The sequence below is a fragment of the Gopherus evgoodei genome, unplaced genomic scaffold, assembly GCF_007399415.2.
Source record: "Gopherus evgoodei ecotype Sinaloan lineage unplaced genomic scaffold, rGopEvg1_v1.p scaffold_44_arrow_ctg1, whole genome shotgun sequence".
Classification (NCBI taxonomy): Eukaryota; Metazoa; Chordata; order Testudines; family Testudinidae; genus Gopherus; species Gopherus evgoodei.
Genome location: NW_022060065.1, coordinates 1,046,846 through 1,072,356, shown reverse-complemented (window position 1 = coordinate 1,072,356; position 25,511 = coordinate 1,046,846). Strand labels below are relative to the sequence as shown.

General features: G+C 42.0%; 1 protein-coding gene and 1 long non-coding RNA gene across 23 annotated transcripts in view; one reads left to right on the top strand and one right to left on the bottom strand.

Annotated features, from left to right (window-relative positions):
- Nucleotides 1–25,511, top strand: part of PTK2 (protein tyrosine kinase 2) — a 430,903-nt gene that overhangs the window by 384,215 nt on the left and 21,177 nt on the right. For all 21 annotated transcript variants that reach the window (XM_030546389.1, XM_030546388.1, XM_030546386.1 and 18 more), the window contains 3 exons: nucleotides 15,496–15,558; nucleotides 19,958–19,997; nucleotides 20,530–20,636. In XM_030546389.1, the coding sequence (XP_030402249.1) occupies nucleotides 15,496–15,558; nucleotides 19,958–19,997; nucleotides 20,530–20,636 (210 nt within the window). The remainder of the gene's footprint in view (nucleotides 1–15,495; nucleotides 15,559–19,957; nucleotides 19,998–20,529; nucleotides 20,637–25,511) is intronic.
- The window catches only part of LOC115642705, a 62,579-nt gene that overhangs the window by 21,392 nt on the left and 15,676 nt on the right, over nucleotides 1–25,511 (bottom strand). Inside the window, exons 1-2 of one of the 2 annotated variants that reach the window (XR_003998233.1) lie at nucleotides 25,243–25,471; nucleotides 10,285–10,432 (exon numbers count right to left, since the gene is read on the bottom strand). The exons of the other annotated variant lie outside the window; for it this stretch is intronic. This is a non-coding gene — a long non-coding RNA (uncharacterized LOC115642705). Of the gene's footprint in view, nucleotides 1–10,284; nucleotides 10,433–25,242; nucleotides 25,472–25,511 lie in introns of those variants that run through there. 2 annotated transcript variants of the gene reach the window in all.

Here is a 25,511-nt window from a genome sequence, read left to right as displayed (position 1 = left end):
TGGAGTGAAACCCATGTCTTCAGGGAGAATCAAAATTCTAGTTTCCCAAACATCTATATTAGCAGCAAAACACAGACTCAGAGTTCAGGTTTTGTGTTCAGATGCTCACTCTTCAGACCAACAGCTGGGGGAGGTTTTGGTTGGATATTAGGAAAAACGTTTTCACGAGGAGGGTGGTGAAGCACTGGAATGGGTTACCTAGGGAGGTGGTGGAATCTCCTTCCTTGGAGGCTTTTAAAGTCAGGCTTGACAAAGCCCTGGCTGGGATGATTTAGCTGGGGTTGGTCCTGCTTTGAGCAGGGGGTTGGACTAGATGACCTCCTGAGGTCCTTCCAACCATAATATTCTGTGATTCTAAGTCTTCAGTAATTAGAAAACTAATATCCTAATATCCAACCTAGACCTCCCCCACTGCAACTTGAGACCATTGCTTCTTTTTCTGTCATCTGCCACCACTGAGAACAGCCCAACTCCATCCTCTTTCGGATCCCCCTTCAGGTAATTGAAGGCTGCTATCAAATCCCCCCTCACTCTTCTCTTCTGCAGACTAAATAACCTCAGATCCCTCAGCCTCTCCTCGTAAGTCATGTGCCCCAGCCCCCTAATGATTTCATTGCCCTCCGCTGGACTCTCTCCAATTTGTCCACATCCCTTCTGTAGTGGGGGGACCAAAACTGGACGCAGTACTCCAGGTGTGGCCTCATCAGTGCTGAATAGAGGGGAATAATCACTTCCCTCGATCTGCTGGTAATGCTCCTACTAACACAGCCCAATATGCCATTGGCCTTCTTGGCAACAAAGGCACACTACTGACTCATATCCAGCTTCTCGTCCACTGTAATCCCTGGGTCCTTTTCTGTAGAACTGCTGCTTAGCTACAGGTCCCCAGCCTGTAGTGATACATGGGATTTTTCCTTCCTAAATGCAGGACTCTGCACTTGTACTTGTTGAGCCTCATCAGATTTCTTTTGGCTCAATCCTCCAATTTGTCTAGATTACTCTGGACTCTATCCCTACCCTCCATCATATCTACCTCTCCCCCAAGCTTAGTGTCATCTGCCAACTTGCTAAGGGTGCAATTAATCCCATCAGATCATTAATAACGATGTTGAACAAAACCGGCCCCAGGACCGATCCCTGGGGCACTCCACTTGATACCGGCTGCCAAGTAGACATTGAGCCGTTGATCACTACCCACTGAGGCCGACAATCTAGCCAGCTTTCTATCCACCTTATAGTCCACTCATCCAATCCATACTTTTTTAACTTGCTGGCAAGAATACTGTGGGAGAGGGTATCAAAAGTTTTGCTAAAGTCAACATCTATCACATCGACCGCTTTCCCCATATCCACAGAGCCAGTTATCTCATCATAGAAGGCAGTCAGGTTGGTCAGGCATGACTTGCTCTTGGTGAATCTATGTTGACTGTTCCTGATCACCTACCTCTCCTCCAAGTGCTTCAAAATGGATTCCTTGAGGACCTGCCTCATGATTTTGCCAGGAACTGACGTAAGGCTGACCAGTCTGTAGTTTCCCAGGTTCTCTTTTTTCCCTTTTTAAAAGATGGGCACTATATTTGCCTTTTTCCAATCGTCTGGGACCTCCCCTGATCTCCACGAATTTTCAAAGATAATGCCAATGGCTCTGCAGTCACATCAGCCAACTCCCTCAGCACCCTTGGCTGCATTAGATTTGTATCCATGGACTTGTGTACATCCAGCTTTTCTAAGTAGTCCTTAACCTGTTCTATCACCACTGAGGGCTGCTCACCTATTCCCCATGCTGTGTTGCCCAGTGCAGCAATCTGGGAGCTGCCCTTGTCTGTAGAGACTGAGGCAAAAAAAACATTGAGTACTTAAGCTTTTTCCACATCATCTGTCACTATGTTGCCTCCCCCATTCAGTAAGGTGCCCACACTTTCCCTGACCTTTTTCTTGTTGCTAATATACCTGTAGAAACTCTTCTTGTTACCCTTCATATTCCTTGCTAGCTGCAACTCCAATTGTGCCTTGGCCCTCCTGATTACACCCTGCATGCTCTAGCAATATTTTTATACTCCTCTCTGGTCGTTTGTCCAAATTTCCACTTCTTGTAAGCTTCCTTTTTGAGTTTAAGCTCACCAGATTTTTCACTATTAAGCCAAGCTGGTCGCCTGCCATATTTGCTATTCTTTCTGCACATCGTGATGGTTTGTTCCTGTGCCCTCAATAAGACTTCTTTAAAATACAGCCAGCTCTCTTGGACACCTTTCGCTTCATATTAGCCTCCCAGGGGATCCTGCCCAACAGTTCCCTAAGGGAGTCTAAGTCTGCTTTTTCTGAAGTCCAGGGTCTGTATTTTGCTACTCTCCTTTTATCAGGATCCCGAACTCAACCATCTCACGTGTATCACCTTGCTGTAGTGCAGCTCAAAACTGACAACAGCTTGAATAACTGAGGCCAGGTCATCATTTGCGAAGGTGGTATGGAGTCTCCTAGCCAAATGGATATGGTAGAAAGCATTGCTTATCAATGTTGCTGTGTGAGAGTTTAGCATCAGGGAAGAATATGAGAGTTTAGCTACAGACTGATTGACCAATTGCAGGTGTAGACCTGCTACCAAAGAAGATTTCACAGTGGCTGCAAACACTTCAGAATGCTTTCTTCTGCCTACCAGCATCACCTCTGTCTTGCTTGGATTCAGTTTCAACCAGCTGTTCTTTATCCATGAGCTGATCTCATCCAATTACTGATGATAGCACTATGGTTGTATGTGGTGAAGAATAGGTAGAGCGTGTCATGTTTATATTACAGGCACTTGAATCCATGTCATCTGACCAGTTCAACTAGTGGCTGCATGCAGGTGTTGAATAGGATTGGAGAGACAAGTGAAACTTGTGGGACTCCACGTGAGGCAACATAGTAGACGTGCAGTGTCCCATCACTACTCTTTGGGTGCATCTCTCCAAGGAGGACTTAAATCATTTTAGTATATTACCTTTGACCCTTGAAACCTCTTTCAGGCAAGACAGCTGTCTTATTGTAAACTGGATCAGATATTGCAGAGAAGTCCAGGAGAATAAGAATGGATGTCTGCCTTCTGTCTATTGGCAGCAGGTCATCCATCGGTACCAGTAAATCAATACAATTCTATGTCCTGGCCTGAATCCAGATTGTGTCAGACCCAGGATATTAGTTTCAGTTAGATAAGGTTGAAGATGGTTTTTGACTAACTTCTCTTATCAGCTTGCTCAGGAAAAGAAGGTTTGACACTTTGAGGTATTTGGTTAGAATTTATGTATCCAGGGTGGGTTTCTTTAGTGTTGGTTAGACTTTTGCGTGTTTGAAGAAGGAAGAGAAGGGTCCTTCTCTGAATGAGATGTTGGCTATTTTGGTCATGAGTGGCACCAGTTGCTCATGTCTCTCTCTTTCAAGCCAGGAAGGATTTGGATAGAATTCAGAAGTCTCGGGTCAAGACTCCTTTAGGGTATCCAGAACTTCTTGATGAGTGAATGTACTGAACTTAAGGACTACAAGCAAACTATGGGCTGCAGACAAGGCAGATTGAAATTTTTGGGACGCCTTCCCAAATGTGCATGATCTTTTTAGTGAAGTAGAATGATCGTTCTTTGCAGCTCTAGGTACTCAGTTCAAATACAGGATGTAGATATTCAGAATAGAGTGTACCCCTCTGGATAGTTCCATGGGGTGGGATTTGGCAGCGTCAATGAAGACTGATAGGAAGGTTCTCTAGCTTCAGCATCAGCTTGGAGGAATTTGTTAAATTTCATTCTGGCTTTATCAGCCTTCATTTTCAACCACTCTCACTCAGGTGACACACTCCAGCAAAATTAGAAGTAGTGTTGACAAGCTCTGGGAGCAGCTATATTGTACATTCCTCAGAAGGGTGGATTGGCCTGATGTGAACTCTTTTAAGGGATACAAAAGGGGGAAATGGAGAGTCACACGCAAAATACCAAAATCTCATCTTGGATGATTATTTTTGTTGAGCAAATGATGGGGGAAAGGATGCTCCCCTCACCTTTGGCTCATCTCCTGCCTATTTTTTTTTTGTAAGTATTCTGATCAGAGACTTCAAGGGTTTTTTTTATTTTGTTTTTTTTGGATGCCGGTTACAGATTTAATGGCGATTTATATATTCCTAGGTATTACAAGCTAACATTTTATTAGCATAATATATTCAAATCCATAGTATGCTGTTGAAGGAAACTGTTTAATTAACAACCAGGCAGTTCTTGAAAATGAGATTTCATTCTCCAGGTTTATTCCTGGGGAAATTATGGTGGAAAACAGGTTACTAGCACATGTTTCTAATGGACCATAGTCATAGATATGAAGACGGTTAAAGGCTTCCTTTGTATCTACTTTTTTTTTTTTTTGAACTTCCCTGTTAAATCCAGACTGCCCAACATCCATCAGGAGATATTTATTTTTAGATGCTCTCACCTTTCATTTGAATTCTGTCTCACTGGCCAAGAAGATTGCTTTCAGTGTGTCTTATATGATGTCTTCAGCTGTCCTCACAATAGGCCCAATCTGCAGACTTTACCAGTGCATATCTCCTGAAGATGTCACAAGAATCTTGCATGTGTAAAGGTGCAAGATCAGATTCAGTGTGAGGTTTGTTCTGAACATTCTTTGTGGTCTGGTGAGAAATCACTTGTCTCTTTACCAGTATTTCCCTTCTGTGGCTCCTTTCTTCTCATAGAGAAGAGCAGAGTTCATTACTGTCTCAAATCTATTGCTGAGTCCTACATATGCTCTAATAAGAATACTTTTCCATCGACAAAACATTAGGACTATGAGTTTTGGCAGAAAATCTCTACAGAAACATGATTCTCCTTCTGCATGATGCACCTAAAATTAGGAAACTTTCAGAGGATTATTCTGTGTGTAGAGAATAGATGTGTCAGAGTCTGATTTCAGTCTTCACTTAAACTGGTTTTGAACGAATGTAACTCAGTTGACTTTAATGAAGTTATTCCCAATTTGCATGGGTGTGAGGTCAGAATCAGGTCTGTTTACACAGGCAGTCAGCATACCCCAGGCTCCTAAAACATGCATTGCTTCTACCACAGAGAATCAAGTTTCTCAGGAAAACAGAAATGTACCAATTGCCTATTATAATATATTGAGCATTAAGAAGAGAGACCATACTGGTGATGGCACTAGTGCAACCACTGCTTACCAGGAAGAAGACAGATTTGCTCATAGACAGAATTTTCTGTTCTCTGCAACAGGAAACTGTAGCTACAAACGCAACAGCACAAAGATAGTTAACACTGAATATATTATGCTATGATTATTGTTAACAGGGACAGTGCAAACAAGGAAAGAAATTGGAATGGCACCAAAATGTAAGTTACTGCATGGACAGAGAAGAAATTATCTGTGAAAGTAGCTTTCATAAAACTGATTTACTATGCAAAGCTGGTTAATACTGACAGACAGAAATTCTCTTTGTATCTGTCAGTATTAACTGGTTGGTATTAACTGAATTCAGTATTCTGAAATCCTGTTTATAAAAAAGAAAATAGTAAATCTCTCAAGGGAAGCCATCAGCTAAAACTACTTCATTCAGTATAGAAGCAAGGTTAGATAGAATAAAGAACTGTTAAAAACTTCAAGCTCAGAGACACAGAAAACTCTACCTGCTGGAAGACAGGAAGTGAATTAGGAGGTCATGTATTTGGCTAGGACACCTCTTTTACTACAGGGCTGACATCAGGGTTTTTTTTTCCCTGTCCTCATCTGCTGGTAGGTAGATCATATTGCACATTGTCTGGGCTGTCATCTTTATTGCACTATGAGGAATTAAATTAGCAGTAAGATATTTTCTTTCAGATTGTTTTGACAAAAGTGACTAAAATGTAAATGTTTGGAGATCAGTGTCTCACAGTGCTGAGGAACTGAAAGACGACGGACAAAATTTACTCCACAGTTCTTTGTATTACAGAAGTGCATGGAGCACCAATCAAGGAACAGCTTGCTATTGTATTAAGTGTAGTACAGACAAGTAAAAAAAGAGTCTCTAAGCCTGGCAGCTAACAATCTAGGGATGGGATAATAGTATTAAGCATGTTATGCATAACAAGCAGAAATCTATTATTTGCTTATTTCATCATTCAGATGTTCTGTTGGACAGAGCATGAGTCTGCCAGGTAGGCGTTCTGGATTCTAGTCTCCCACTAATTGTGAGATTTTTACCTAGGGTGACCAGATGTCCCAATATTAGGGGCTTTGTCTTATATAGGCAATGTATTACCACCACTAACACCCCTCGTCCCAATTTTTCACACTTGCTATTTGGTCACGCTATTTTTACCATATCACTTAACTTTAATTTCCCCATCTCTAATAAAAGGATATTGACATAGCCTCACAACCCCCGTGTGAGTTTTCTTGTTTGTAGAGTCCCATGAGATCATCAGATTAAAGTGGTTATAAAAGTGAAGAGTCATTATTTATCAAGGTCTTGTCTAAACATACTTGGGCAGCACCATCAGCCAGGACAGTGGAACAAGCCAGGACATCCGGAATAAAATCAGTAAAGCCAGGAACAGCTTCAGGAGCTTAAATACAGTCTGGAAATCATCAAAATACAGCACCAAAACCAAACTCAAGATTTATCAGAGCTGCGTTCTTTCAACACTACTTTATAGTTCAGAATGCTGGGGAATGAGAAAGTGTGACATGTCCAAACTGTCTTAATTCCATACAACCTGCCTCGGAAATCCTGCATATCTTCTGGCCCAGAACAATCTCAAACTAAGATCTATTGACACAGTGCAGCCAAGAGGATCTGAACACCATCATTGCCAGGAGGCACTGGAGATGGATCGGTCATGTGCTTCGGATAGAAACTGATTCCATCACCAGAGTAGCAATAAGATGGACACCTGAAGGCAAGTGAAAATGAGGCCGCCCAAAAACAACATGGCGAAGAGCTGTGGAAGCTGAGCTGAAAAACCTGGGGCACAGCTGAGGAACCATTGAAAGACTTGTCAGAAACAGACAGGAGTGGAGAAGCTTTGTCACTGCCCTAAACACCAGAGGCATAATAGGAACATGATGATGATGTCTAAACATCAAAGTTGCACCAGTGTAAATACAATTTGTGTTTTGATTAATTTAAAACCCCTCTGTGGACCCACTTAAATCAGATTACTGCTGGTTTATATAGCTATAACTTAATTCAGTAACCAAAATTAACACAATGCCTAAAATAGTCCAAGAAATAAATGAAGATCTCATTCTGAACTGCAGCCTACCTCACATGTGTTGGTTTGCATGCATTTATTTACACACAAAATCTTAGTTATGCTTGTTCATGTGTATTTTTCTCTCAGCAGCACAAGCACAAAACAAGGAAATCTAAAGTTAAAGCAACATTCACATCAGCACAATACCGACTTCCAAGCATTACGTCACTACTGTCACGATACTTTACCACACCAAACCACCCTCTCTGCTACACTCGATTTCAGCTCTATAGCACCAACAAAAAGAATGCAGACCACTGTTCTGCTCTCTGAAGGTTGGTACTTGTGCCCTTATGGAGCCCTGTTGATTCATAGGGAATCCACGTTGGCAGAGGTGTTCATATGGATGGAATTGCAGGATTAGAGTTTGTGTGTTTGTATAACCCAAATTTACATCGTTTACTCTCTGAATACAGAATGAATTTTCAAGTAAATCTGTTAATTCATTTGTTATAATATTTTTTAAATCATTCTTTTAAGACTTTTATTGGTGATTCTGACTTTTTTGGATCCGACTATCAAATATATTTCCAATTTTTGAAATTTGAATTTTGACATTTCTAAATTATTGACTATGTGTTTGTGTATGACTGTAAAATTTAACCCAAAAGGAGAGCCTTCTGCAACTAAAGAAAGGAGACAAACAGAAGCCTCCATGAAGTCCAAAAGAAACCTCCACCATGTAGATATCATTTACCTTAGTAAGGCGTAAATATCATGGTGATGGGTGCCCTATACAAAAACCCTGGATGAGGAAATATACTGTATGTGCATACATGTGTGTGTTTCAGGTTAAACATCATAGTTTTCCCAGTTAAATTCCAAATAATTGCCAACACATTTTCTAGATTCAGAACCTCTGGTTGGCTACATGTGTAATGTTGGTCTTCTGTAAAATGTTTTCTTACAGCATTTAAATGATCTGTTCACCCATTTGTATTTTATTCCCACTTTGGATCCTTCTCTGGTTTTGTGTTGACAGTGCCTAATTGTTCATTATGCACATATGCACTCTGTTTAGCGGTTACTCAGCACTTGTGGCATGAGAGAGAGCAGCATTACATTAAGAACTTTATATTCCCTTCTCTCAATAGCTGTGGATGAAATAACTTGCATAGTTTCCTTATCTTGTTGTTTGTTTTTTGTATGTATAAAAGTTCCCACATGCATATGGTTTAATACTTGTCCAACTTTCTCTGAGAACGGTAACTCAAGAGTAATTGATGTGACTTGCTACTAAAATAGAGTTTTAATTTTTAGCATGAGAAAATCCTACCAAGATATTATAGCTTGGCATGTCCTGAAAATACTGATACGTTTTTATTAATGAGTAACGGTAATGTAAGTACAATAGGTTATATTCTAATTCTTAATCATATGCATCCATTCTGAAAACTCCGTGTTGATATTTCCAAAAGAATTCAGATATGTGACACTACACTTCATTAGACCTAGACAAGAAATCCCCTTTCTTTTGGAGGCTTTTGATTTACTGTAAGATTTACGGTGAATTTACAACCAGAAGGCTTATAATTTCTTCCTGCTCTAAAGAAATCTATAGAAATAGCAAGCACAAAATATTTTGCTTACACTTAAGTTTTTGCTTAGTACATTCAGTACTTCTGCCATTGAAAGAAACCTTTGCTCAGCCCCACAGTCTGAAAGGTCAAGATCAGGGATTCTCAAACTGGGGGTTGGGACCCCTCAGGGGATCATGAGGTTATTACATAGGGGGGGGTCACGAGCTGTCAGCCTCCACCCCAAACCTGACTTTGCCTCCAGCATTTATAATGGTGTTAAATATGTAAAGCAGTGTTTTTAGTTTAAAAAGGGGTGTCACACACAGAGGCTTGCTATGTGAACAGGGTCACCAGTAAAAAAAGTTTGATAACCACTGGTCAAGAGAGAGAGATTTCATATTATGGAAGTATCAGAGGGTAGCCGTGTTAGTCTGGATCTGTAAAAGCAGCAAAGAATCCTGTGGCACCTATAGAAGTGCCACAGGATTCTTTGCTGCTTTTACATATTATGGAAATACATGAAATGTATTTGAAGATGGTTTTATTGCTATGGTCAGTATTAAGGGTCATGAGGAGAAATCAGGGCTTGAAAATCCACTCACCAGTGGCAAGTGATAACTTTCCCAGGTAAATGTTGGAGAAATTCGTGGTTTAGGATCCCACTAATTTCTCCCAACATTTTCCGATTTCATTTTTTATAAAATGTTTCTATCTCTTATCATGGTGTTAACTAGATTCTGCAAGACACACCAGCTTGGCTGGATGGGTTCATTTCATGGGGCTCAGCAACCTACTGATTTCCTTGGGAACTTTGCTCCCCTTTACCTCCCAACTCTGTATGCCCCCCCGCCCTGCCCCAATAAGCACTGGAAAAATCCTTCCACTGCCCACTCAAGAACCCAAGGGGACATATTTTCCAGACCAGCTAATCATCAGAGGGCATCAGCTCCCCAGCCAGCCAGCCACACAGTGCCTGTCAGCTGCCACTGTCAAGTAGGGAAGTCTCCATAAGGTTCTAGGGAAGGGGAACATAATTAGTCAAAAGGTACTGGGCATGGGGTAGGGAATGGAAAGGATGAGGGATTTGCTTTGGCGGTGCAGAATGATGGATAGAGTATGAAACTGGTAGATTTTTGTGTGTGATGGGTGGCGAGTATTATTCTGGGAGTGTCACATACATTGTTGCTAACTGAGGTGGGATTTTTTTTTCTCGTTAAAATTCTGGCAGCATATCGTTGTTCCAGTGCTAGAACCCAGGGACTAAATGGGTCAGTGAAATCCTATCACTTAGAAAGATCAAAGCTGCAGTGTGTTTGCCTTTAGAACTCTCGCTTTGCTGGATAACCCCCAGCTATACATGTGAATAAACCAGAATGGGAATTATCTCAAGGGATTTAGAAAGCCATTTGTGCCTGTTATTAGTCATTGAGCACTGTATTCTTAGACTGAGGCTGAAAGTGTTTATTTTGTTGTGTATGTACTTACATTTCTGAAGTACTCACATGTGCTGCAGGCCAGTACTTGCTAGCCCCTGGGAAATATGCTCCTTTGCAAAGGGCTATCCATGTTTTTGGTTTTATATAGATAAATATTAAAGGCCCAGGTATCCCATAGTGGTAGGTATTGTAGGAACACACAGTAAAAGACACCCTGCATAAAAAAAAAAAATTTGAGCTAATATAAGACCAGATAAAATAAAGGAATGTTACAGACAACCAGAAAGAGTCAGGGGTTGGAAAATAATGGTAACAATTATAAGTACATGTGTTTACATAGGCTGGCTGTGTGCACAGCGTCAAGTCAGTTATATTTTTAATAAGATACATATAAATTAAATGGACTCGTTGGAGTCTGTTCTTGAAGCTTTTCTGTTGCAAAATTGCCACCTTTAAGTCTGTTACTGAGTGACCAGACAGATTGAAGTGATCTCCTACTGGTTTTTTAATGTTATGATTCCTGATGTCAGATTTGTGTCCATTTATTCTTTTGCATAGAGACTGTCCGGTTTGGCCAATGTACATGGCAGAGGGGCATTGCTGGCACATGATGGCATATATCACATTGGTAGAGGTGCAGGTGAACGAGCCCCTGATGGCGTGGCTGATGTGATTAGGTGACCAACAGACTCCAACGAGAAACTGCTGAACTTGGATTAATATGCAAATTAGACACCATCAATTTGGGCTTGACTTAGAGACTGGGAATGGCTGAGCCATTACACACATTGAATCTATTTCCCCATGTTGAGTATTCTCACACCTTCTTGTCAAACTGTCTGAAATGGACTATCTGGATTATCACTACAAAAGCTTTTTCCTCTTAATTAATTAGCCTCTTAGAGTTGGTAGGACAACTCCTACCTTTTCATGATCTCTGTATATTGTGACAAAGTTCCAAACCTGTATTTGTGGGTCCCGCACTTCCTGGCAGATATAGTGGCCTCAGAAGCTCGGGATGATCTCTTTTTCCCAGTATGGTGGCAGAGGTTGCCACTTATTGAGCTATTTTCATCACAGGCCAGTATGGGAGGTGGGAAGGTGGAATACCCAAAGTCTTTGTTGCTCCTTAGAGCTCCTTAGGGACTGCCTGGTCTCCTCCCTGGACCAAAGTCTGTTTCCTCTTTCAGAGGGATCTCTGTAGATCATGCAGGGGAGGGGGGGGAAGAAAGGGGGGAACCCAGGCCCGTCCTCTACTCTGGGTTCCAGCCCAGGGATCCTAATGGCAGCAGCTGTTTGCGGCTTCCCTCCTCCACTGACGCTGCTTTGCTTCCCTGGGCTACTTCCCCGTGCTTCCCTTTTCCCAAGCTTCACCCTTACCTCAGGGTTCAGTAATGCTACCTCTCCTCCAGCTCCTTTTCCCTGGGCTCCTCTCAAGAGAACTGGCAAGGAGAGCTTTTAAAGCAATATAATTGGTTCCAGCTGTCTCCATTAGCCTATCAGCCTAAACTGATCCTTTCTCAGTTAATTGAGGTCAGTTGCCAGCATTAGCCTGACAACCTTAGCTGGTTAAATTGGCCTCAGGTGTCTTGATTGGCCTGGAGTAGCCTATTCAGGTGTCAAGGTTCCTTCCCCACTCTGAACTTTAAGGTACAAATGTGGGGACCTGCATGGACACTTCTAAGCTTAATTACTAGCTTAGATCTGATAACTCTGCCACCATCCAGAAATTTCAGTGTCTGGAGCACTTCCTGTCCCCCCAAAACTCTCCCCTCCCTGAGTGGCCTTGCGGGACCAGGGATCCAAACCCCTTGGATCTTAAAACAAGGAGAAATTAACCATCACCCCTTCCTTCCCCTACCAGTCCCTGGTGAGTCCAGATCCAATCTCCTTGGATCTTATAACAAGGAAAAATCAATCAGGTTCTTAAAAAGAAAGCTTTTTATTAAAGAAGAAAGGTAAAAATCATCTCTGTAAAATCAGGATGGAAAATACTTTACAGGGTAATCAAATTCATATAGCCCAGAGGAACCCCCTCTAGCCTTAGGTTCAAAGTTACAGCAAGCAGAGGTAAAATCCTCTCAGCAAAAAAGGGACATTTACAGGTTGAGAAACAAAAATAAGACTAATCCGCCTTGCCTGGCTATTACTTACAATTTTGAAACACGAGAGACTGATTCAGAAAGATTTGGAGAGCCTGCATGGATGTCTGGTCCCTCTTAGTCCGAAGAGCGAACAACACCCAAAACAAAGAGCACAAACAAAGACTTCCCTCCACCAAGATTTGAAAGTATCTTGTCTCCTTATTGGTCCTCTGGTCAGGTGTCAGCCAGGTTCACTGAGCTTCTTAACCCTTTGCAGGTAAAAGAGGCATTAACCCTTAACTATCTATTTATGACACCAGGGAACAGGGCTCTGCTCATTCTGAGGCTGATATACCTGCCATCCACCACCTTGTTATATCCCTCTGGCCTGAGTCCATCACAATATGTATATATATCTCCTTACTATATGTTCCATTCTATGCATCCGATGAAGTGGGCTGTAGCCCACGAAAATTTATCCTCAAATAAATTTGTTACTCTCTAAGGTGCCACAAATACTCCTGTTCTTTTTGTGGATACAGACTAACATGGCTGCTGCTCTGAAACCTAAGATACTACTGTTATGGGAGTGGCCACAGAAGCACCAACATATTCAGAAGTGGAGAAGGGAGTAAATATAGAAGGAACTGCAGAAATATGGATTTTGGCAAAGCCCAAAAGGAAGAGAATCCCTAAAGACGATTAAAATTGAAATGTGTTTACAATATAAGTGAATTGCTCATTAGAGGCTCTGATCCAAAGCCCATTTTGATTTCAGTGGGCACTGAATCCAGCCTATAGAAATAAGACGGGAAGCAAGTATTGGCAGTTGAGCATGTGTGAAAAGTCTAGATTTATGTTGGGACATGTGGAGACTTTCTTTTCCTCAGGCAGTTTTCTACGGTTTCTTTTTAACTGTCTGGAGTACCTGCGTGACATGATTTCTGTTCTTTATATAGTAGTCAGTCAGACAGCACTGTTGTGTGAACCTGGCATTTAAAGGGCAAAGTTACAGAATACTAAAAACGAGTCACAATCAAAAGATAGTGATTTTTTCCCTGCCTGTATTTTGAAGCTGAGAAAATAGAAGTACTGTAATTCCATCAATTTTCCTTTTCTCCATATCTATTTAATGCCACAGAAAGTTTTATTTTATTCTATCAAGTGTATGTAATGATGCTTCTGCCTTTGCTTCAAAAACACAGAATATATCACCGTTATCTGAGAGAATGCTGCTATTAGGCACTTTCCTGGAAGAATAAGTACATTCATTGAAACTTAAAAATCATTGAAGTTTGCCCTATCCAGTGTTTTAGTGACTGAGATTTTTTTTGCTTTGCCCAAGAGCATTTGCAATGTAAATAAAAATGAAACTAAGACAATTTCTGAACGCTAGCTCCAAATCCAATTGTAATGTAAAGCTCTTTGGTTACATTAGTTTACTAAGACAGAGCAAGATAATTTTTGTGTTGTTCAGTTTAAAATATAATGAAAAACATTACATGGTTTATGTAAGATATATGTTTATATGTATATTGGACACCTAGATAACTAGCAAAAAAGAATCTTTCGTCAGAAAGGACGTGTGCTCTTGTGGTTAAGGCAATGGGTTGAGATACAAGAGATCTAGGTTCATTTGCAAGCTTTGCCATATATTCCCAAGGTGACTTTGAGTAAGTCACACAATCTCTCTCTGCCTCAGTTTTCCATCCGTAAAATAAGAAGAATACTACCTTTCTCCCACCTTTTGTCAGTCTTGTCTATTTAAAATGTAAGGTCTCACTGAGGCAGGGACTGTCTCTTTCTATGTAGTTGTACAGTGCCTAGCACAAAGGGGTCTTGGTCTCATCTGGGGCCTTTAAGCACTACCTTAATACAAATAGTAAATGGTCTGTGAAAGCCTTGAGTGAATGCTGACAGTATGACTGTACCACAGCTCAGGCTCTTCTTACTGGCGCCAACAAATGGTGGCTATTTCTAAAGACCAATATTAGGTCTTTTTTTTGCAGTATAGCACAGCTTCAATTTTTTTCAGGAACATTTAGCAAGATATGTCTAACCATGAGTATTCCGGGGCACAGCACTCCCATATTTCCATTCATAAGCAGAGAATAGAGACTGGGTATTTTAAATGAAAATCACAGAATTTTTGTCTTCCAAAACAGTGACATAACTTTAGTGAAATCCAGTGTTTCATAGTTGGCATTTATCTAAATAAGAAAAAAACCCACTGTATTCCCATGTAATTTGCACCGGAGTTAGTAGGCATTATGTGCAGTGGAAAATGGACTCCTCCATACACATTCCTAGCTGAGGGAGGTAGAAGACAGATCTTCTTTCATTCTCTGTTGGTCTATCCATGACATCAGAGGAATTTCCTAACTGAGCTGACCTTGTGGTCTTGGGATCAACAGTAGCCATTGTTTCAGGACTGCCTATCTGTTGGTCTTCCCAAATGTTTTTTTGTCTCAGAAGTATAAATACAATGGATACTTGGGTGTGTGAGGAAGGAGGTGATAAATTAAGTTTAAAAAAAAAAGTATTTTCCCAAAAGCTTTTCATTTGTACCATTTAAAAAGAGCCCTCCATGTACTGTCTTTAACTCTAATAAAAGGTAAATTTGTTTATTGCTTCTATCAGCAAAAGGGTATTGAAACCAATCTTCTTTATTAGCATTCTGTATCTTAACCACAGTGTTTAAAGAGCTCCAGTAATTGGCCCCATTTGCAGGCTTGGAGATGGAGCCAAGTACATATAAGCCTTTCTCAAGCAGGAAACGGGAATTAATGCGCAGCATTTCTCATCCTGTGGTTGAAATTTTTGCTGTTAGGAAGAAAATACAATAAAAAACGACTTTGCTGCCTCTGGGAGAATTAAAATGCAGGTTTTCCAATGTTGTGTTGGGGAAATGGTACTATCAATATTTATATAAAGCATTTTTATGTGCTAGCAGAAAATGGGTAGCTGAAAAACAGTTCTTTAGAAGCTACTGATAGTTTCAGTATCTGTACTTGCAGGAGCATGTTACAAGAACCGGGGATGTGAGGAATGCAATGAAATCACATCTCTATTAGTCAAAGTATAAATTTTTCAATAGTACTTTCTTGCCTTTATGATTAATTTAATCCTAGGCTGTTTGAATTTGTAATGCTCTTATAAACAAAATACAAAACCACATTTTTCATTCCTTTAGAAACCTGATGTGCGGCTCTCCAGAGGCAGCATAGACCGAGAGGACGGGAGCCTCCAGGGCCCGGTAAGTATATATATGTGGTATCTTTTCATCTATCAGATCTTTCTCTAGGTCCCTGTAGAACACACTGTACATTGCCCTGATTGTGGGAGGCGAGTTAAAGTTTGCTAAATGTTTCCATTATAATTACGTGGGTCTGAAAGTTTCCAGAGGCTCAGCTTCTGCGGGAATGGCAGCAACAGCAAATTTGTTCACACAGCAGTTTGGGGTTCTTTTTCTTGGTGCTGCTGTTGAAACAGATGCCTGAATGTTTTAGCAAATACACTCTGATTATTCTACAGTGTACATGTGATGTATGGCCAGGGCTTTTATTTAAAAATAGGGATAGTTTTGCTTAGATTTCTGTCAACAGGAAGCAAGATTAAAATAACCTATGCAGATGATAAGTAACTGAAGAGCTTTCTCATAAGTAACATAAGTGTTGAGTAATGCAACAACAGCCATCTCTCTGGGGGTAAATGAGCTAGCAGAAACAAATGGGAAAGATCCAATATTCATTCACTTACTGCCAGACAACAGCTGCAGCTATGATATATTCTCACTCACTGACTTAAGTCATGTCTGTTTAAAAAAAAAAAAAAAAAAGGGTCTCAAATAGTTTCACTTCCTTTGTCATCTCTGTACCACAGTCATTGGAAGTCGGGGATTGTGCTGTGTGTGTGTGTGTGTTAATGATTTAATTGGACTGCTTGACTATAACTTTTCTCTAGTGATTGCCTTCTTCAGTGTTTCTCTAATTTCATATTTTTTTAATTCGCCTTTCTCGTTAGTTTGAGCTGCTGTTATAAAATCCAAATTGTTACGTACAATAGAACCTCAGAGTTACGAACACCTCGGAAATGAAGGTTGTTGGTAACTGAACAAAATATTGTGGGTGTTCTTTCAAAAGTTTACAACTGAACACTGACTTAATAGAGGTTTGAAACTTTACTATTGAGAAGAAATATGCTGCTTTTAACCATTTTAATTTAAATGAAACAAGTTCAGAAACAGTTTCTTTACCTTGTCAAATCTTTATTTTAACTTTCCCTTTATTTATACTTTACATTTAACACAGTAATGTAATTACTGTACTATATTTGCTTTTTGGTGTGTATGTGTTTCTCTGCTGCTGCCTGATTGCATACTTCCGGTTCCAAATGAAGTGTGGTTCGTAACTCTGAGATTCTACTGTACTCATTCATCACTTAAATATTATAGGAGAGAGGGACTTTGAGACAGATCCACAAAGGGATTAAGACACCTAACTGCCACTTCAGGTACCTAAATCCAAAATTTAGCTCCTCTAAACCCCTGCCCAGCTGCTGCCTATCTCTGTAGGGACCTAAATTTCTGCTGGTAAAGTGCCCTTGGTGTCTAAAGATCTGCACTTGCCATGTGCACAGCAGCCTCAGTTTAGGCACCAGATCACCTAGCACACACCTAAGCCCCAATGGGAGGCAGCGGGAGAGATGGTTCCTTGTAACTTTTGATCTAGTGGTTAGAGCACTCACCCACCATGTATGGACAGCAAAGTTCAGTTTCCCCCACCCTCTTTAATAAATCTTGCTTCCCATGGCTGCTTGATCCCAGGATGTCTGCTTGTGTCCTAAATGAGAAATGCAGTATATGTTAAACTCACACTGCTCAGCCCTACATTCCCAGTTGAGATGAGGTGGGGAGATCATCCCCATTTTACAGCAGGGGGAGCTGAAGCACAAAATGATTAAAGCTAAAAGTGTCCACTAATTTTTGGTGCTCAGCTTGAGACGGCTAGAGCTTGATTTTTCAGAATACATGAAACGCAGCTCCAGTGAGCTTCATTTGCAGTTATAAGTGTTCAGTGCTTCTGCAAATATGAGGCAGAGATCCAGCATGGAAATTTTCAGACCACATGGTTAACATCTGGCCAAGTTTTAAGCAGCTGGAAACAGGGTCTTATAATGGAAAGTGTTAGACAACTTTAAATATAGCTGTCATTGCCATCTCTGCCTGCAATTTTAATACCATAAAATTCATTTCTGCAAATGTTGCAACCTCTGGTTTTGTTAAGTTGAGCTTTTATAAGGCAGCTGATATAAGGGCAGACCTGAAAAACTTCTTTTGGATAAATACTGCATTGCTGTTCCTAGTGCTGCTTATCCCATTAGCTTTGCCATTGGAAGGATGATCCATTGGCTGGGACACTAGCCTGGGACTCTGGAATGCCAGGTTCAATTCCCTGCTTTGCCACACACTTCTTGTGCCACCTTAGGCAAGTCCCTTAATGTCTCTATTCCTCAGTTCCCATCTCTGAAATCCTGTGGCACCTTATAGACTAACAGACGTTTTGGAGCATGAGCTTTCGCGAGTGAATACCCACTTCGTCAGATGCATGTAGTGGAAATTTCCAGGGGCAGGTATATATATGCAAGCAAGCTAGAGATAATGAGGTTAGTTCAATCGAGGAGGATGAGGCCCTGTTCCAGCAGTTGAGGTGTGAAAACCAAAGGAGGAGAAACTGGTTTTGTAGTTTATCCTTCACCGCACCATAGTAACTCTAGCTCAGGAACCAATCCATGCAACGAACCTCGATGCCAACTCTGCCCACATATCTACACCAGCGACACCATCACAAGACCTAACCAGATCAGCCACACCATCACCGGTTCATTCACCTGCACGTCCACCAATGTAATATACGCCATCATATGCCAGCAATGCCCCTCTGCTATGTACATTGGCCAAACTGGACAGTCTCTACGGAAAAGGATAAATGGACACAAATCAGACATTAGGAATGGCAATATACAAAAACCTGTAAGAGAACACTTCAACCTCCCTGGCCACACTATAGCAGACCTTAAGGTGGCCATCCTGCAGCGAAAAAGCTTCAGGACCAGACTTCAAAGAGAAACTGCTGAGCTTCAGTTCATCTGCAAATTTGACACCATCAGCTCAGGATTAAACAAAGACTGGGAATGGCTTGCCAACTATATATATACCTGCCCCTGGAAATTTCCGCTACATGCATCTGACGAAGTGAGTATTCACTCGCGAAAGCTCATGCTCCAAAATGTCTGTTAGTCTATAAAGTGCCACAGGATTCTTTGCTGGTTTTACAGATCCAGACTAACACGACTACCCCTCTGATACTTGACGTCTCTAAAATGGGGGTAATAGGTCCATACCTCACTGGGGCGATGGAAGTACAAATACTTCAGAGATTCTGAGGTGCTCAGTTACTACAGTAATGTGGTCTGTGTGAGTACCTCAGAGAAAGAGATTTGCAAGCACAGATGTTCTCTAACACACACCCCAAAATCAGGTTTGATTGCTGAGGTTACACTAGTAACAGCTAGTTTGGGCAAGTGAATTAATTAGCACTCTCTGCAGTGATTTATACTCAATTCATACATAGCTAATGGTGAGTTCATGCAAGAACTCGTGTGTCTTTGCACCAGTTTAGGTGAACCCTCAGTTCCCAGAATTAGTTCTTTTTAAAGTGTTGAAAATGCAGCTCCATTAGATTTGATGCAGTTGAGACTTTAAATCTCTTTCCAGTCTTTTTACCAGATAGATATGCAGCCTGTTTCAGAATGGTTTTCACTTAATAAATAAATAAATGTTTTATTGCTGTGCTTAACTGAGAACTGTAGCTACGTCAACATTTGTAATTTGCAAAAGAAACCCCAATCTGCAGAAGCTCTTTCATAAAACATATGAGTGTATTTAGATGATGTTGTTTTTCAAGAAGGCAACTGCAAGTCTCATACAAAGCATTTGTTCTGATGTAACTAAACAATATAACTAAACAGATTTCCCTCTGACTTGACAGTAAGCTGTGTAAATATAATTAGCAAAGCAACTCATTTCAATACAATATAAAGAATTTCCAAATGAATAAGTAGAATATCTTTTATTTATTCTGTTTTTACTGTGAAGTTCTAAAAGTCTGTTTAATCTGATTTAAACTATAGCAATAGAAAAGACCCGAAGCATGCAGTCGTCTAATTGTTCTACTACCATTTTTTATCTTAGCAGCCACAACTTATTTAAAAATTATCTTTGGATAGAGAACTAAATGTCCCATCTTATTTGACTAATGCCAGTATCAGCCTTGCAAGGACAAACTATTAATAATACAGATAAAGGCCAATGTGATTGTGAGCAACACAACACAAGATGAATGGACATTTTTATCCTAAGTAATGTGATCTGAAATTGTAGTTCGAAGCAATATGTGTCTCGTGATACCTTACAGTAATGGGGAGTGGGGGAGGGAGAGAGCAGGGGAAATACTTTTGCAATGTCTGTGGCTGGAAATCTTAAAGAAATTGGATAACTCTAATGGCCAAGTTACAACAACAAATGTTTCAGTTGAGGATCCCTGAACACCATAACTGTAATAATTAGAATACTAAACTTACATTTTCTTTTACAGGCTGGTAACCAGCACATATATCAGCCTGTGGGTAAACCAGGTAAGCCATAAATTTACTATATAATCAGCATGAACACTCAAGTTCATGATCCTTGATACATTTCTTCTAATCTCAGAAATTGCATTAGTTGCCACAGTAGTAAATAATAATCTAGGCCAATACAGGATACCTGAGGTTAGGCATCTAAATAAAATTTGGCATGATTTTCAGAAGGGTTAAGTACTCACAACACCTACTGATTTTTTTGGGAGGTCTCCGGCTGATTTTATTTAAATGCCGAACTTTTGGCCCCAGAATTTTCAAATTTGTGGCAGAGATTTTTGAGGCCTTATTAAAAATTTCATGCTATTATCTTCATTGTTTCAAGGCTTGAAAAAAGACTGTGGGATCTTTTAGTTTCTTACTTCCTTTAGCTGAAATAAAGATAAGAAGCATAGTTTGGCAGATGGCGTTTTTATAAACAGAAATAGAACAAGCTTATTCAGTGTGCTGAGTACCTTCCCAAAATGTTATAAAGTCAATATAATAAATTAGTCCTTTTGTAAGGTATGCAAAATATGTTGTTAACTAGATCATGCAGCTCCGCCAAAGAAGCCACCTCGTCCTGGAGCCCCCAGCCATTTGGGCAGCCTTGCCAGTCTCAACAGCCCTGTGGACAGCTACAATGAAGGAGTGAAGGTACGTTGCTCAGTGTCATATGAAATATGTTTTAACTAATTGCTCATTATGCACCAAAAAAGAATCATCAACAATTACTAATGTGGGAGCTGATGCTGAAAGTGAAAACAAAACTGAAGCTTGTAACTGAATATGTCGTCATGGGACATATTCACACTGGATGTTTGCTACTGTGGTTTGCATTTCCCTCCAGTCGGACCTTGTTTGGAACAAGAATTCCTCCCCCAATCCATCCCCCTTCACCTGCCATTGTGTTTAGTTGGAGTTTCATTTTCCGTTATTTCCAACTTGAAAAGTAACTGATATGTGGGGTACAGGAGACCATAATTGGTGGAAGGCAAATAGCATAACCACAATTCTATTTATTTCAACAATGTTATGATTATTTACATAGTGGTTAGGTATCCTAGGCACTTTGGTGTATGCCTCTGCATGTTAGGATGTGTGGGACACCGGACTTCTTTTCTTGTCCCCCTGTCTGCTGTGATGTTCCAGCATCCTTCTTGCTGCAGTGTCATAGCTTCCCTGGAGCCCTGATAGGGTGTTGTGGGGAAAGACTCACTAAATGGTGCATTTAAGTATATTGTGTGGTTTTGCAAATATTTTCTCGTTCACTGTTTCAACTCTGATAGAGATGAAATAGGGACATGTGAAAGTGTACTGAACTGCTCCATGTACTAAACAATCACTCGATCCCTTCATCCCCCAAGCAGGATTCCATGGTGGCTGTGACACTGCAAAACTCTGCCCTCTGGAGCATCCCAATGGAGTGGATGCCGCAGTTTGGCCTAAAGCGCAAGAAAGCTGCATGTGCTGAGTGCCCCTTTTCCGGGGGCTGACGTATATGGGATTTGTTTCTTAACATACAGGTCACCTTTAAACATCTCTGTTCACTGCTTTGGGGGATTTGTTTGCCTTGTAAACTATCAGAAAGTTGAAACTCAAGTGTCCTTTGTGCCTCCTGAGGTGGAAAAGGCTGGAGCTTGTTCTCAATGGGAGCAGTTTTTCAGGGGCAATGTGTGATGCTGCCTGGGAACTCTGGATTGGTGATATTGTAACAGTGAAACAAACTTTCTGCAGTGCAGTGTTTTATTCTTGGCATCCTTTCCTTTCACCTCTGGAGTAAAATATGGCACCATGAAAATTTGATTTCTCCTGTTGTAATATTACTGGTCCAGAATGCTCAAGCAACAGTGTTCTTTCCAGCAGCAACCACCGCCTGAAGGCAACCAGGAAAGCCTTGTGCCACCGGATCCAATTTTTGGGAATAGTAGGCCACAGGTCGTTCCTTGGGCCCAAAAGTCTGGGTCAGGACACCCGAGTCCACCCCTAGTCGCTCATGCACACAGAGAACGAAGGGCTTCTGATAATCGGGGAGCCCAAGGGCTGGGCTGAGGCCAAGGCTCTTTTAACCTCCTGAAAGGCTTTGATAGCCCCAGAATTCCAGTGCAGGGACTCCTCGGCATCATGGGTTATTTGCTCATAAAGGGGCTTTGCCATTTCTCTAAAACCTGGAATCCAAGAATGGCAAAATCCTGCAAGGCCTAAAAATCCCCGCATTTCACATTTAGTCTCTGGCCGTGGGAGGTTAAGGATTGACTGGATACGGGCACTAGATAGAGCTCGATGTCCCGGGGTCAGTACATGACCGAGGTAGGTTACCTGGTCCTTGGCAAACTGAAGCTTAGAAGGGGACGCTTTATGTCCCTTATCTGCCAAGCAATTTAGCAAGTAAATAGTGTCTGTTTCACATGTTACCTGATCAGGAGAACAAACCAGGACGTCATCCACATACAAGAGATAAGTGGACCCACCAGGTAGCTTAATATCAGCTAAATCGCATGTCAGAGTAGAGGAAAAAATGGTTGGCGATTCAACATATCCTTGTGGTAGCCGAGTCCAGGTCAGCTATTCTGCCCTCCCAGTCTCCGGATCTGTCTATGTAAATGCAAAGATATTCCAGCTGTCTTGATCTAGGGGAATACTGAAAAAGGCATTACACAAGTCTATTACCAAATAGCAAGCAGTACATGCTGGAATGGCAGTCAGGATAGTGTGAGGATTAGGTACCACGTTATGTCTAGTGTGGTGATAAGGTTCCGGAGGCTTAGCAGAGCTTCTTCGGGGATGGGATACTGACGAATTCGAGGAATTACAATACCTGGCTTCAAGTTTATATGCACTGGTTCTGTCCGGAGAGTGCCCAAGGCTGTTTTTAAAGTGCCCCAGAGAGAAGCTATTACCTCTTGTCTGAGTCGCTTGGGTAGGATCAGGTCCGCAGGCAGGATTGAGTCCTCTGAAGCGTGGGTCAGAACAGCACACAGCTGGGGACGCTGGTTTTGAGATAACCGGAGAACGATCCTGTCATCTGAAAAAAAGATCTGAGCATGCAATTTACACAGCAGGTCTCTGCCCAAGAGGCTAACTGGGGAATCCGGAGCTGGCAGAAAGGCATGGGAGGCGGAGACACCAGAGATTTCCACAGTAGCCTCCTGCAGCACAGAACAGTCAAACAGCTTTCTGCCTATACCCATTACCAGAATACTTTTATTCATGAGGCTTCCCTTCTTCGGCTTGACAGTAACAGTGGAGAGGGCAGCCCCAGAGTCCAGAAGACAAGAATAAACGGTTCCTCCCAAAGTTAGACGGACCTGGGGGTCATTGGAGGAACAAACATAAGTAGTAAAATCATTTGAATAGGTGACAGAAGAACCCCCTGGTCGCCGTCATTCTTCACTGTCGTTAACGTCTGTTCTCCCCACAGTCATCTGGTGTTGCAGTGGGTCTGGGCGGCGGGGCTGTCGCCCAGTGGGTCGGTATGGGCACTCCCTCTTCCAATGACCAAGCTGCTTACAATAGTTACAACATATCTTTGACATGTCCTGGGCAACCCCCCCCGCGTCCATTTTAGGTTGCCTCTTAGGGGGTCCCCTCCACCCTCCTTGTTTTTCATTCCCAGCATTTACAAGAGCCGCTAGCATTTTCACCTGCTTTGTCTCTTGTACCTTCTCTCTTGTGTTATATACACGGCTGGCAACGCTTACCAGTTCCTCCAGGGAGTTCCCTTCAGCGCCCTCAAGTTGCTTTAACCGCTTTTTGATGTGCGGGGCTGACTGAGAAATAAAGATAAGCCGGACCGTGTACTGTGCATCTGCGGTCTTGGGGTCTAGGTTAGTATAGGTGCAAAATGCTTTACAAAGTCTTTCATAAAAATTGGAAGGGTGTTCCTCTTTCCCTTGCACAGTATTATGAACTTTTGACCAATCCAGAGTTCTCTCGCCTGCCTGTTTGATACCTATTAAAATGCAGTCCCGGAATGTCTTTAAATTCGCCGGGTGGGCCGGATCATTCGGGTTCCATTGGTCCGGATTAGCAAGGGTTATAAGGTCACGGGAATGGCAGCCGGCTTCCGTGGCAGCCCGGGCACTCCGAAGGACCCGGTCCTTCTCCTCTGTGCATAACAAACAATCCAAAAGTTGGCCCACATCTTTCCAGTCAGGATTATGAGACTGGAGAATGGTACGGAATCACCTATGGACGACATCCGAGTCGTCCCTGAGGCAAGGCGTAGTGGTTTGCCAATTCATAAGATCCGCTCTGGCAAACAGAACATGAACATGATGGTCCATGACATTCCCTTCTGTCGTTGGAACTGGGATGACCCGGAGGGGTGCTTGAATTAAATTGTCCATGGGTTTCTTCCCATAAACTGACCCCAGTCTAGTGTGGGATGGACTACCCAAGAGGCTAGAAGACTCTGACCCACTACTCGTCATTCCGCCAGTAGCCGGTTCATCTACTTGAGCTGTAGTGTCCTCAGTTTTCCCGGGCGGGGGTTTCTGTGGTAGGGCTGCTGTCTCTGAACCCACGGCTGCAGAGGAAGGTATCGAGCCCGTCCCACTTGGTAGTGCTGCCGCTACTGGTGGCCAAGGTCGAGGACAATATATGGGGGAATTTTCTTCCCAAAAATCGGCCTCTTTAGGGGCAGAAGGTTTTGGGTATAGAGGAGCTTGAATCTGTATTTTCTTTAAGTGACGATGAGCTTCATCGTCCCACAAGAACCAGTAATCCATTTGTCCCGGAGCCTGGTTTTCCAGCACCAGGCGCAGAGGAGTTAAGTGAATTGGAATGTTATAAGACCCGAACTTGGGCCAGTCGGTACCCAGGGCTGGCCAATCCTGGGTACAGAGCTGCAATAAACACCTCTTTGACATTCCTTTCTGAACACCGGGTAAAGGCCATTTATTTAACATGTAATCCAAAGGGCTATCCTTAGAGGGTTTCCGCTGAGACCCACCCATCCCCTTTTCTGGCACTCAAATAGAGAACTAAACAGAAGGAAGGAGGGAATAATGGTCTAATCCAAAAAATCCAAGCCAGTAATCTCTGCTTACACTGACTGCTACAGGGGACGGAACAGAAGGATCTTAATATGACCTCAGGGCTTCCTCGCACGCTATGGCTTCCACCCTGAGGAATTACGAACAAGAAGCTCAGTTCCGCCCACACACCTAACACCCAAAGGTATAAGACAGAAATACAGTAACCAGGTAACCAGAATATAACCAGAACCCAGGAAGTGTTTCCTTATCCTATTAGGGCTCACCTTATCGGAGCACGAACCCCAGGGACCACGGTGAAGTGAGAAGAGGGGCTAAACACCCTGGTGGCGCCTCTCCTAGTTCGCCGCAGCCGTCTGGAGTCCAATGTCCAAGCTAGGAGGGTCCCATCTGGGTCACCAGAAACTGTTATCGAAATGTCGGGTCCGCCTAGCTGAGAGCCAGTGACAGCCAGGCAGGGATAAGGAAAAGGTTGCTTTATTCTGCAGAAGAAAGGAGAGTTCTGTACCTTGGTACAAAAAACTCTACTCAATAC